The sequence below is a fragment of the Nasonia vitripennis genome, chromosome 4, assembly GCF_009193385.2.
Source record: "Nasonia vitripennis strain AsymCx chromosome 4, Nvit_psr_1.1, whole genome shotgun sequence".
In the NCBI taxonomy this organism is placed as follows: Eukaryota; Metazoa; Arthropoda; class Insecta; order Hymenoptera; family Pteromalidae; genus Nasonia; species Nasonia vitripennis.
In genome coordinates this window covers 6379598-6392927 of record NC_045760.1, presented here as the reverse complement: position 1 = coordinate 6392927, position 13330 = coordinate 6379598, and the positions used below count along the sequence as shown (strand labels likewise).

General features: G+C 51.0%; 1 protein-coding gene across 1 annotated transcript in view; it reads left to right on the top strand.

Moving 5' to 3' along the window:
• The window catches only part of LOC100679373, a 265016-nt gene that overhangs the window by 204301 nt on the left and 47385 nt on the right, over positions 1-13330 (top strand). The window contains exon 5 of the mRNA XM_016985406.3: positions 10749-10808. Within this exon, the coding sequence (XP_016840895.1) occupies positions 10749-10808 (60 nt within the window). The remainder of the gene's footprint in view (positions 1-10748; positions 10809-13330) is intronic.

The window sequence follows — 13330 nt, the reverse complement described above, 5'->3', positions numbered from 1 at the left end:
GGATAAATCATAATGTTTTGTCTGCTGGTATGTGGAAATGATAATAAATGTGTCTGCACGCTGTGGCCGCACAATTTGATCGGGTTTAACGGCTGCAAGCGCAATAAGTACATCATCGAGCGAGCCACATACTTTCGATTATCCCAGTATAGCAACAGTAGCGGCAACGGCACATGACGCCTGTAACAAATTACGTTTATGGAGTCTGAGTCAAGAGTAAAGGGAGCGCAGAGGATTACGCGGCGGCGGCCCGTAGTTGGTCCTAAGCAGGCGGATCGAGCAATAGGCTATACGGGGATTCGGGATATGGCCCGATAAACACTGCGTTACTCTGCTGCTGCTAGTGCTACTGCGCCATTTTAGCTCGGCGAGCTTAGTCGAACTCACGCCGTGATTGGCTCTTCAACTCAAGATTCTCGCCGCGGATATCGGCAGCTTTGAGCGTGAAATTCTACTTGTTTTTCGTACTATTTCTTGTATCTTTGAAATCCAACGATGCCACGAAGCTAATCCAGCGAACAATATATTATACCCCCGGATTTCTTAATTACACCGGCCCTCGCGTCAAATCTCCACCCCCTATTTGAACGACAATATTCGGTGGATAAACGCGCGATAACGGCGTACAACGCAGAGAGAGAGAGCTACAGCTAGAGTGAGTGTCTCTGGCCACCCCCGCTCGCGATAACTCCCTGGATATTGGCCGTTGCATATATTTCGGCAGAAGCAGCGGCGGCCCGCAGTCCTCTATCTATACATACCGGCCGCTTTCCATGTCGGACGCGAGACGCGACACCCTCGGGCACTACATCTCTCTCTCTCTCTCTCTCTCTCTCTCTCTCTCTCTCTCTCTCTCTCTCTCTCTTTCGTGCGGAGATATCGCTTCGGAATCAAACGACCCATTTGGTTTTAGTGAGGCCATCGTCGGGCGCGCGCGACATCTTCGTGCCTGCGGGCAGCTGAGCCGAGACCGATCATCGGAGCGCATGCATACGCGTATAGAAAGTCGCCGACGGGCATTTTGCGCTCTCTGGCTACGCACACGTGTACCTGAACCGGGGTGAGAGAGTGGGAGCAAGGGTTGAAAGTTGATAGGGGGAGCACACGTCTCTCGCGTTAGATAAGCGGCTGCGAGAGCTCCAATTAACAGGTTCGCGAAAACTTCAGTCTCGCACGAAACACGATCGGCCGAGAGGATAAGAGAGTGACTTATATTTTATTGTTTTCGCGCACAGGGCAGGCTTTGAATTTTTGTTACACGAGAGCTCGTCGTTTTGAATATTCGTACAAGAACAACGCGGTATCAAAAGGTAAGCCTGTGCATGAAACTCTAATTACACCCCAAGATCCAGCGTCTCTCCCGGCTTTTTCTTGGCTCCATGAACTTGGCAAGCGCACAGATCGGCCAAAGTTGAGGTCGCGCGACGGCTGTGCAACTATATACACACGCCCGACATGGTGGCATCTGCGATCCTCTCTCTCCCTCTCTCTCTCTACTTCCGCTTGCGGAAATATATGCCGAGGGCGCGCGCAGATTAGCGGAAGGCGGAACACGTGTTCCGGCAGAAAAATAAGGAGTCGCGCGAGTAGGTAAGACGTCGTTAGGTGCATCCGGTGCCTCGACGCGCTCTCAAATCGAACTTAGCTTGGCATCGGCTGCCGCTGCTGCTGCCGAGGATAAAAGAAAGTTTAAATCAAGCGCGGGATATTAAAATACATTACGGCGCGATTGACAGTCGACCAAATTGAAAATCTCCCGCACGATCGCGTATAAGTATTCTAATCGCATTAGACGGTTCGCCCTCTCTATATAGCAGCGAATTCCGTTAATGCGTCGGCAGTTCTTTCTTTCTCCGCGCTTGCTTTCCAAGTTTTTCCGATTCGCACGCTGCAGACGCGCAGGGAAAAGAGGAAGAAGCTCCCGTAGGCAGACGCGCAAAAAAGAAGCGGAAGAAGAAGGGCTGGCAGTCTTCCAAATTGAAAAACACATTCGCGATGTTTTCTTTGCTCGCGCTACGGAGAGATCTTTCTTTCTCTCTCGCGAGAGGGAGCGAAAGAGGTTGGGGTTTCCAGAGAGAGAGAGAGAGAGAGAGAGAGAGAGAGAGAGAGAGAGAGAGAGAGAGAGAGAGAGAGAAAGCAAACGGCCGGGCGAAAGGGGGTGGTAACGTAGGAGCGATATAATGAATCGCGGAGAATGGGGCTTGAAAGTTAGGGCTTCGAGGGGCACTAGCGCTGTACGCGCGACTTTGGGAATTCGGAAGGCGCGCGCGGAAGAGAGCAGCGGAGATGTACGCGCTGGGGTGGCTGGATTTATAATGAAAGCCGTAGAGTTGGACTTGGATTTGCGAGGGTCTAACCCTGCGCCTTGGAAAGCTCCTCTTTCTCTCTCGCCGCCGGAGAGGAGAAGGACGAGAATCCAATCACGCACCGAGCGTGATCTGTTGGATGCGAGCTATCGTGTGTTTGGACTAGATGCCGGCGAAATGTCGTGACGCGGAGAAATCAGGATATACAACGCACCTGTGTCCAGGTATAGATGGAAGGCTAATTGGCGCAGCTGTACACTCTCTTCCTGGAAACTTCTTCGTTTTTTATGCAGGAAATTCTCTATGGACTATGGATTTTTATGGGCCGACCGTTCAATTAAGCTTTACGACGGGACAAACGATAATTACTCGCGCGTCTCTATAGCTCTATACAGTTTGTTGACGTTTGCGCTGCAGAGGCCGCCGACACAGCGAGCGCGGCCTATTTAATTGCCGCAGCGAGAGTTTTCGCAGTTTGCGCTATAGTTGTATACCTGCGCCGGAGAAGAAGACCTTCTCGGTTGCGTAAAAGAGAGCAGCTAAAAAAGTCCGGATATTTATGGTGTTTGGAAACAAGTGTCGCCAAGGTTTTTCGAACTAGAAAGAAGTAAACAGCGTAGTCAAACGTTCGGCTTGATTATCATCCTCGAAAATCCGAGTACAACGCAGCAAGGGTCCGCCCGCTCGAAAGATCAGTTTCTCGCTTCGCATTATCACCAGGCCGTTGATGAGGTAAATACATACACACACACACATACACACTCGTGACCAGGGCGCTCGCAAAGGTACTCCCCGACAGTCCCTCAGTGGCTCGTTAAGACATTTGCATTTCATTTCGGCCTCCTCCACCGTATACGGCATAGCATAGCTGCTCGCGCGACCCCTCGCTGGCACCGTGTACATAAGCTTCGTCTCCTCTCTCTCTCTCTCTCTCTCTCTCTCTCTCTCTCTCTCTCTCTCTCTCTCTCTCTCTCTCTCTACCGTATTCCCCTTTCGCGTATAAATATTAATGCAACATCCTCCTCTCGAGCGTTTTTGTTCTTCTCTCGCTCTTCTGCGTGTCCCGAGGAGCAGAAGCCGCGCCCTCCTTCCATACCGCCCGGGCACTTTGAATACTGATGCGACTACTGCTCGCGAGAGTGAGAGAGAGAGAGAGAGTGGACTCTATCTGGCTTCCTGGTCGTCTTTGCCGTCGCTCGCTGGTTCTTTGTTGAGGCGCGCGATTTATGAATATTCTCTACTGCGACGCAAGATTATAATCCCACTGGTCCCCGCCAGATCGTTTATCAACGGGGTGGATTGAATTCACGAATTCCTCGCTCGGGCCTCGATTTGATCTCTTTTTTGTTTCGTCCGTCGAGAGCTTCACGATGAGCGGTAGCTGTCAGCTTTTGTACACTCTTTTTAGCCCGCCGAGAGCGATGGAGGCAGAGTATTGTACTGTTCATTTAGTCCCCGACATCGTGACCTTTATAGAGAGCAAAAAGTTCAGGCGTACACGACTTCATCTTCGGAACTCGGCGATATTTTCCCAGCGTAATCAAGGCAACTTCATCATACTGAAAGCATCGTTCAACAATTCCGGCAGCAGAGGGAATCGACAAAATTAAAAGCGTTACACAGCCCGCTCTCGTCCGGCAAAGTTGGCAAGAGTAGCGCGCGCGCACAGCCGGAATCACTTAAAAACTATCGAAAGTCCATCGCGGCACTAATGCAAAGGACTTGAAACTACAATGGCAACGAGTAAAGTTTCAACAAGTTCTCCCCGGCTCTCTCCAGCAGCCGGCCGCTCGTTCGCGAAGGATTAAAGTCTAATAAGGATTTCTCCAAATGAAGAAAACGACGTTTTCGCAGCTCTCGGAGAAAAGTTACTGCACGCAGGGCGCGAAGAAATTCTCCGGCTCCGCTGCAGTGGAATTCTTGGATTTTACAAACCAAGAGCGAGAGGAAATAAGTACACCAGCAGGCGCGTGTATAGCTATATAGAGACCGAGGTGAAACTCCGTCCCGACGCTATAGAGCTTTCGTCGCTTCTGGGATGAGTCGTAGTAGTAGTCGCGGAGAGAAAAGCGGCTGTACGTGCAGCAGCAGTAGCAGCGAGACAAGGAGCTGGCAGACGGCGACGGTAAGGCGGCAGCACACGAGACGAGCCTCTGCATTGCCGGCATGATTGCCTCTATGGCACATCGAGGCAATCCCCGTGGCTACGTGCCCGACATATATCCGCCGCTCTCTCTCTCTCTCTCTCTCTCTCTCTCTCTCTCTCTCTCTCTCTCGGCTTCCTTTTTTCCCCTCTCCCGCTGCAGCCACCCCTTTCCCGCCGATGACGTCTTTTCCTCCGCGGCGAACCCCTACTTGCACTCTGGATGGCTGCACCGCTCCACCTTCTTCTCTCACGCGACGACGCCTACTCCTCTCCGACGCGGCACCAGCTTCCTCCTCCGACGGTCCACGACGACGACGTATTTAAATCGTTGCCGCGAGCGCGCTTATATCGCGGCTAATTGGACGAAGGAGAGAGAGAGCGGGATTAATGCGCGATACGCGTTACGAGGGCAATTTCGCGTCCGAGGAAAGTTGAGCGGCTCTTTGAGCCTCGCGCGTGATAATGAGTACGGCGGTGGCGGCGGCGCCTCGTTGATCACGAGGATGATGCACGACTGCGTCGGGGTTGAGAGGTTAATTCGCTGAGAGACACCGCGAGCTATTTCGCGCTCGTTGCCGATTTGCGCTTATTGCCGGGTTTATACTGCTGGTTTGACGCTGCTTTTATTGGCTGCTTTATGGGCCGCCGGCGATGTGTGTGGCTCTGATGTCTCTCCGACGACGTGCCGCTGATGCTCTATGTTTTACTGCGCGATTGCTTTATATATACACGCGTCATTGGATTATTTACAATTTAATCAACGTTAGTGCATATTATAAAACTTCGCAGAATCGTTGAAAGTACCTCTTATCGAATAACGAAAAAGACAGCTCTCCGCATATAGACGCGAAATCGGCAGAAGCTTCTCTCGCGAGCAGTAGTCGATCGGAAATGAGGAAAGTTGCCAGAAGCCATTAGATCTGAGATCCCTCTCTCGGGCGAAGATAGACAAAAGGACGTCTCTCTCTCTCTCTCTCTCTCTCTCTCTCTCTCTCTCTCTCTCTCTCTCTCTCTCTCTCTCTCTCTCTCTCTCTCTCTCTATCTATCTATTTCTCTCTCGCCCCGAGGATCTCCGCACTGGAACCAGGAAAAGACATCACCCTCGCGCCATTCTAATGAAGATATGGCTAACGTTCGCCGGACCGCCTTAAATCGGCATTACGCATTGATCCATAGTTACGATGCCTGCGTAATTCTGCGCGCGACGCGCCGTTTCACCTGCGCCTATAGCACCTCTGTTGTGGCAGCCTCGACTAATGAAGACGTAGACGCCGAGAGCTTTTTCAGAGCGCGTGTAAGTCTGACATATTGCTCATTCTCGCTGTAGACTCTCATTTCTGAACACCACGCATGTATGTATACGCGTGTCGCTTGATTGTAGCTTACGATTCTTGCGGAGAAATATGTTTGCGGGGATATTTTGATAGAACTGGAGGGTTGAAGGCTGAAAATGATATTCATTGGTAATGTCGTTAACCAGTATTGTTCATGCATCCTGACCATCTCCTCGCCCGTGTTATAATTACAGCAACTCGGGTATTATTGTTTACGAGCGAGGATAAAGATATACAAGTGCTCAAGGAATAATAATCGAAACGGTGTATCTCAAAGTCGAAACTAATTAACTCCGTCGTAAAACTTGCCGCACAGTACATGCGAAGTGATTATTTTCACCCCAGCGCCACCACCCATACGACTATTCATCCAAAAATTGCAGTGCAAAACGCGCAACGCACAGAAGCCGCAACGCAAAATCACAGAACAAGCTCGCTCGCCGCCCCTAAATCATCGTCAGCCAAAAAAAGCAAACTCCAGCGCGGCAAAAATAAAAATACATCAGCGCGTGACATATCTAGTATAAAATTGATTCCGATCATGACAAACGGCCCAGCAACGCCATTAAAGATAATGGAAAATGCAAATCGAAGAACCGCCGCAGCGTAAGTCTGCAAGGCAAAAAAAAAAGAATAACCTTTCGCTCGCGCGCGCGCGGAATTGCATTTTTCTAAATCGATAGGAATCTTCGCGCGAGCGCAGGTTAAATCTTCGGCCCGGGCTGTCGGCATAAATTGCGCCGTGTGTATAATGCAACGAGGGCTCATTCATCATCGGGTATAGCTGCATCCCGTGTGATCAAATCCAGTTGCGAGCTGAGCGCGCCGGACACGCCCGCCGCTGTGCACATAGGTGCAGCGAAGCCATGCTATATGTATACCTGATCGAATTACACTGGTTATAACGCCGGGGATGCAGTGTACAGCGTCTAATTTCGCGGCGTCGAGCGAGGTTCGTGTAACTACGCTCGGGTGTTCGCATGAAGAAGCGTATGGTTTGGCTGAGTGGCTTCCAGTGATGAATGTGGCATGACAAGTTTGCGAGAGAGTGGTTATTTTGGTATCGATTTCGTACTTGTTGACGATTCTTTGAAAATTATCAGTATTAGTATTACTTTTCTTTGCAAAATTATTAAAAAAAAAAAAAAAAATCGAAAAAACTACGTCAACCCGTCGTTCCGTTTTGAATAAATATTTCAAAAGCTCATCCAACATGTGGAAAGAATCACGGCGTATCCGATTAAACTACAGCAGCGTGCGGTTATTATTGCGGATGTAACGGCTGCGCGCGGAACAAAATAACGCACCTGCTACACTAAATCTTATTCAAAATAACGAATGCCCTCCATATTCCACTCTTACACCGTGCACACGTTTCAAAAGAGACGGATAAACTCTCCCTCGCATATTACACACACGCACACGCAGAGACACTGAGTTCTTCGCGATGGCTTTACGCGCCAGACGCTCGCTCGTCTCTCTCTCGTCGGCGCGCATATTAGTCTGCGCCCCGCCGAGAAGGAAATCCAATATAATATTCAGAATCGCCCTCGGCAGGCATGCTAGCGCGTTATACTCTCCACTCGTACGTACACGTATACGTATGCGCGCTGGCGAGTCGCGATTTTCCGCCTCGCTCCGCTACGTGGAGGCACGCGGCGCCGGTAGCTCACCGACGTTTCATTAGCGGAAGATGCTCCCGCGGGGGTGGAGTAAGAGAGAGAGAGAGAGAGAGAGAGAGAGAAGACGCGCCAGCCCGGCCGGAGGGAGAGAGAGATAGAACATTAGCTTCGAGGCTGTCTTACAGCGCCGGGGCCGCGCGAGAAGCGGAAGGAAGAAGGAGGAACTAGATTAGAATTCTGCGCTCGGCTATGGCTTCGAGTTTTGCTGCTGCTGCTGCTACTGCTCTTTAGCTGTGTGCGTCCGTATTTAGTGGTCAATATTTCAGACTCGCTGCAGTTAGCAGTATACAGTCGTAAGAAATTGCGAATTTCTCTGCCGGGATATGCTGGGAACGGAGAATCCGAGTTATGAAACGAGAAAATCTGGGGAATCCACTATGCTCGCCCTTGAATATTCATCGTTTCGGTATTCCGATGGAAAGAGTGCCTCGCGAGTTTCTTTTAAAAATTCTGTACCTACTGTAACAACACCGTTAATCACGACATTCGCACTCGGAAAAATTACCAAATAACGACGAAATTAAAAACTGAACGTAAATTCGCCGCGTTTTAAAATTGCAAGCGATAGCGTCTATTTCTTTTGTTGCCGTGCAGAAAAGGGCGATCCGAAAATAAAGCCGCCCGCGCGTCCTCCTTTTGTTCCGCGTAAAACAATGGTCGAGAGTGTGTGTAGATGTAAAATAACCGCGGACGCGAGCGAGCGAGCGAGCGCGGGGGAGTCGTTCGGTCGTTTCGCAGTCGAGTAAATGAGAGGCGAGATTAAACGGGGCTGACGTATGACGCGCGTAGCTCTTCCGATCCCCGGGCTTTTTTCGCGCGCCCGCCCTCGTTCGGCTTTTTTCGACGAGCTCGTCCTACCCGCGCTTTAGATAGTCGCTGTTCCCTTTTTCCCCGACGAAATATACGCACACACAATGCGACTGGTTGTCCGGGAACCGATGTGGAAGTAGGGGGGAACGAAGGGACAAATATAAAGGAGTGACGAACGCTGCGGTCTTATTATTATAAATTTCGAAATTAACCGTGCTTCGTCGCGATATCGATCGCGCGCGTATAAAGATCGAAATATCCAAAATTTTAAAAGCCCTCCCGGCTCGTACGCGAATAAATTTTGCACGCCGCAGCCGCGAGTTGTTAAAACGATAATGACCGCGAGAGCAGCTCGTATACAGAGATAACGCGGCGCGTCGCTTCCACCCACGTCTTTTATTCGCGCCGCGCGTCGAATCGAGGGTTGAACCCGAGATTAACTTGTATATACGCATATGGCGTGTAAATGCGTGCAGGCGGCGGCCAAAGGTGCAGTTTGCCGCGTTCCATAAGTTCAGTCCTCTCTCATACGAGAGAAAAAAAAGGCATATACCTGCCGGCTGGCCTCGCTCGAAAATTACGATGGCACACAGCGTCGCATTATTTTTCCTCGTTGCCTGTCTCTCCGCGCGCGGTCCTTTCCATCTTGTTCTCTCGGTGGTCGCGACGGCGCCTACGCCCATGCACACACAGACACGCAGAAAGACGCCTACTCTCTCTCTCTCCTTTATTTCGAGGCGGGTTGGGAAACGGGTTTGTTAGCGCTGGCGTTTCTTTGTTGCGTTATGCTCGCAATAACTCGTGCGCGGACGGTATCTCTGGAAATTGACGAGCTCTCTCGGCCGAGTCCGTCTTTGCTCGGAAGATCGGGAAGAAATAGGAGGGCCAGGGACGGGAACATGCTGGAAATGGGAAACGGCTGCTCGTATATTTGTGAATACACGCGTACGACAAGAATATATATAGGTGCACGCAGGCAGGTATATATCGAGCAAAAGGTAAAAATGTTTTTCCCTTCAGTTTTACGCGGTGGAAATTTAACGTGGCCATTATGCAGAACGAGTTGTATCGGCAGAGCCTCAATCCCAATTCCCAGGGATGGCCTGGTTGGCGGCGGGACTTTCTCTCTCTCTCTCTCTCTCTCGCTCTGGCAAAGCCAAACAAACCTTATTTATGTCTCAATTAAAGCTCGGGAATGGGATGCACCCTCGATGGAGCGGCTCCAGACAATAAAGCAGCCAAGAGAGACAGAGGGAGCTAGCGCGCGCCTGGCGGAAAGAGTGGAAAGAGGAGAGGACGATTGCTGCCGGAGGGGGGCTGCTGCTTGTGCACATCAGAGCGAGAGAGAGAGAGAGAGAGAGAGAGAGAGAGAGAGAGAGAGAGTGAGAAGCGATAAAGGGATATACGCGGAGAGAGAGAGAGAGAGAGAGAGAGAGAGAGAGAGAGAGAGAGAGAGAGACGGAAAAGGTTGGGCCATTGAACGTCGACCTCGTGCTCTCTGTCTCTATCTTGACCATTGCGAGCGCGAGAGTACAATGTCATCTCTCTTCTCTCCCTCCCTCGCCCGGCTCTACCCTTTCGGTCCCCTCCTGGATATATCCGAAACTGAACTAAATACCGAAGCGGAGAGAGCGCGCGAGTACCGAGGAGATAACGAGCGAACTCGCGAAACGACCATAGATCAAGCGGCTTAATTATCTCCGCGCATTGCTGCCGTACACGTATAGTCAGCCCCCCATTGGATCCTGCGCCCACGCAACCCGGGGGCTTATGCGCGTCGCTCTCCCACCCCTTATCGCACGGCTAAGCCGATTTGACCATTCGTTAAGCCTTTCCCCCAAAGGAATCCGCGGTGATATCTACTCTGCCGGATTGGGCTCGGGACTTTTGCCCGGGCCCTTTTTAATCTCTGGTGACTCTCGCGCGCTCGCACGAGTAATGCGGGGCGCTTCGTGATACTGGACCGCGCTAGGCCGGATTGGTCGATGGTATATCTCTTGGGCAAATAGGATGCCGTGACTCGGCTTAAAAACGCCGGGATTATATTCAAAAGGTCTGTCGACGAGTTTTATGGGAATCTACTAGAAAAATTCTAGCGATGATAAGGAGATAGAAGGTGTCTATAGTTGATACCGATATTGTTCCATAGAACATCCAACCGCGACTATCGAGTTTTCTTCCCCTTGCGTTGCAGTGCTAGCGACGAGTAGTCTGCTGGGACAGCTCCTCGTATTAAAGTAAACACGTGTGGTGAATTTTTTTGCTTGCCAGAACACTGCGGTCCAATATAAGGCGACAATACTCCACTCGGGACGTTCGAAATGAAACGTAAAAGTTGAGCTTATTTTAGACGATCATTTAAAATCAAATGCGAAGAAAATATCGAGATGGTGCAATTTTTCTCCGAAATACCTACTCCAACTACTTGCACCGCAGTACAACTAATAAAAGCGTTTATTTTTCATTTCAGCGTAATCGCATTTTCGGACAATATGGACTGTGCAGCAGCAGCAGCGAGGGAGTAGTGCGGGTAAGCTCGTTTTCTGCCTCCTCTGCATTTTTATTTTGCACGTAAGATACACCTACACTCCCGTCCTTCTCCATTCTCTTTCCTCCTCATCAAGCCCTCTACCTCTCTCTCACTCTTTCTCTGCGCAGCGAGCGACCCTCGTTCCTTTTTATCTCCGCAGAGTTTCCACCCCATCAGCCTCACCCCCTCCCTCCAGTCTAGCCCGGCTCACTCCACCCCCGTCGTCGTCCTCGTCGTCGGGGGCATCTCCCACCCCCCTGGAACGCGCCAGTATCATGGCGGCAGTTACGGAATCAATAAAAGTGGTGCTCATGCGCCTCAACTGCCGGCGTCGCGAGAGCTTGCCTAGGCTTGCATCCCTACCCTGTGTGCGTGTGGTTGTCCTGTCCGTGAGCCTGGCTAGACTAGATAGCGCGCGAGTGTGTGAGAGGTCCCCACCAGCGACAGCGGCAGCAGCTGGGAACGCCGCATCGAATCGCAGCGGCAACTTCCCCTATAGTCGTCCCCCCGCCCGAAACTACCCCTAAAACTATACAAGAGCCATCATTGCATCAGGAAGAACGATACTCTCAGCAGTCATGAGATGGGCTATAGTGGTACTCTGTGCTTTTTTATATCATTGCAAAAATGGCTATTTATATCGTAAGCTCTCGTCCTGCCGTGCGCCGACGCTCGCTGTGTGTACGTATACGCGCGCGCGCGCGCCTCGTCTTGCGGGCTCTCTATACGGCTCTTTTACGGCCTGTAAACGAGCTTTTTACGATGATGTTTATATGTTTTATGATTTATTCCGATGCGAATGGCCGGGCGCAGTCGTTTACAGGTGTCGTGATGTCTTTTTAAACGCTCGTGGCGATTACGCGCGGTACTACTCGCCACACGCGGACATCAATTTTTTCACAGCCTTTTGATTGCCCAAGTCTTGATACGTTTACGTATATAAATTGCGCGTCTGAAAATTTTGCGTACAACCGATCACGAACAATCCATCATCGGCGTCTCTCTGCAAAATCGTAATAAGCCAGTAGTATAACGTGGAAATCACGATCAGCTGCAGCCGCACGTATATGCTAATAAGGCCACCGCTTGCGCTGCCGATTGGAAGTACGTGCTAAAAACATAAACATGCGCGTGTACCGAACGCTCGTATGTATACAATACCTGACGCTCTCTCTCTCTCTCTCTCTCTCTCTCTCGCGCGCGCGCGCGCGCAATTTGATCGGAGAGAAAGCTCTCTCTCTCTCTGCCGGAGCATCGCTAATTTCTCACGGATATCTGATTAATTAACCAACAACGACGACACACATACGCGAACTCCGCTGCGCATCACACGACACGCCGCGAGCAATGGCTGTTGCCCCCTGGCGCAGTCATTAATCATTCGCCTCTCTCTCCCACCCCTAAACACACAGCAGCAGCAGCAGCAGAGGCTGTGCTGCGGGAGTGGCACCTAGGTTTTCCCGACGCCGCTGGCAGGTAATGTCGGGATAATGCCTAGCATAAACTGCGGCGACGATCCTGTGTGCGTGTGTGTGTGTGTACGTACATGTTAACAGGACTGTCGCTATACGCGAAAATATAGAGAGGGCATGAGTCATTAAGCTTTGCGCGAGTGAGAGAAAAAACTGCCCGGATAAAGTCCGGAGATTTATGCTGCGAGTGTGATACGGGGGTGAGGGTGAGCTTTTTTTTTTTGCAGAGCCCGGACTCTGCACGGCTTGTTTTACGCGAGAGATATTCGGCTGAAAGCCTGGTTTTACGCGGGTTTTATGCGCTTTGAATAGAGTGAGCCGGCGCCAGGAATTATTTATATCTCCGAGCGCGTGTATGTAGTTGGAATTGTTATTATTGGGAGTAAATACCGCGACGCGTCGCGCGTTTGGAAACAGCTTATTTAAACAATTCGTTTCGCGTTCAGCGAGTCAATATTGTCCGTGCGTAGGTATATGACGAAATTCGCAGCTTATTACCGGCAACTTTTCTCGTAATACAGTCGACGCTGCACCGCGGGAAAAAAACGTGACTTTCCTCGTACGAGCTCTTCCACGCATAAAGCCAAGCGACTCGGCGAGCACTGCTTCTTCGGGCCCGTCCGCTTGCGCGCGTCTTAGTAGATACGTGCACATGCAGCAGCAGAGCTCCGGAGTTTCTCCGCTCGCCCGAGGCTACGCGGGAAAGACTGAAAAAGGACGGGCTCTTATGCGCGAAATGGGTCGTACTCTCGAGCGAAATAGGCCATTGCTGCAGCAAGCAATGGCCAATGCTGCAGTCGTATGCCGCGCGCTTGGGGGCTGGCTGTACAGTATATACCTACCTACTCTGGGCGCCTCTGCCCCCCTATGCGTGTATACCTATATACACGCGCCGTATAGAGGTGAGGGAGAGGCGCTTGACTTTTCGTTTAGCTCGAGAGGGAGAGAGAGAGAGAGAGAGAGAGAGAGAGAGAGAGAGAGAGAGAGAGAGAGAGAGAGAAGATCGTCCGGGAAAAGTCTCGAGCGCCACGTGACGCGCGAGTAGTCAGC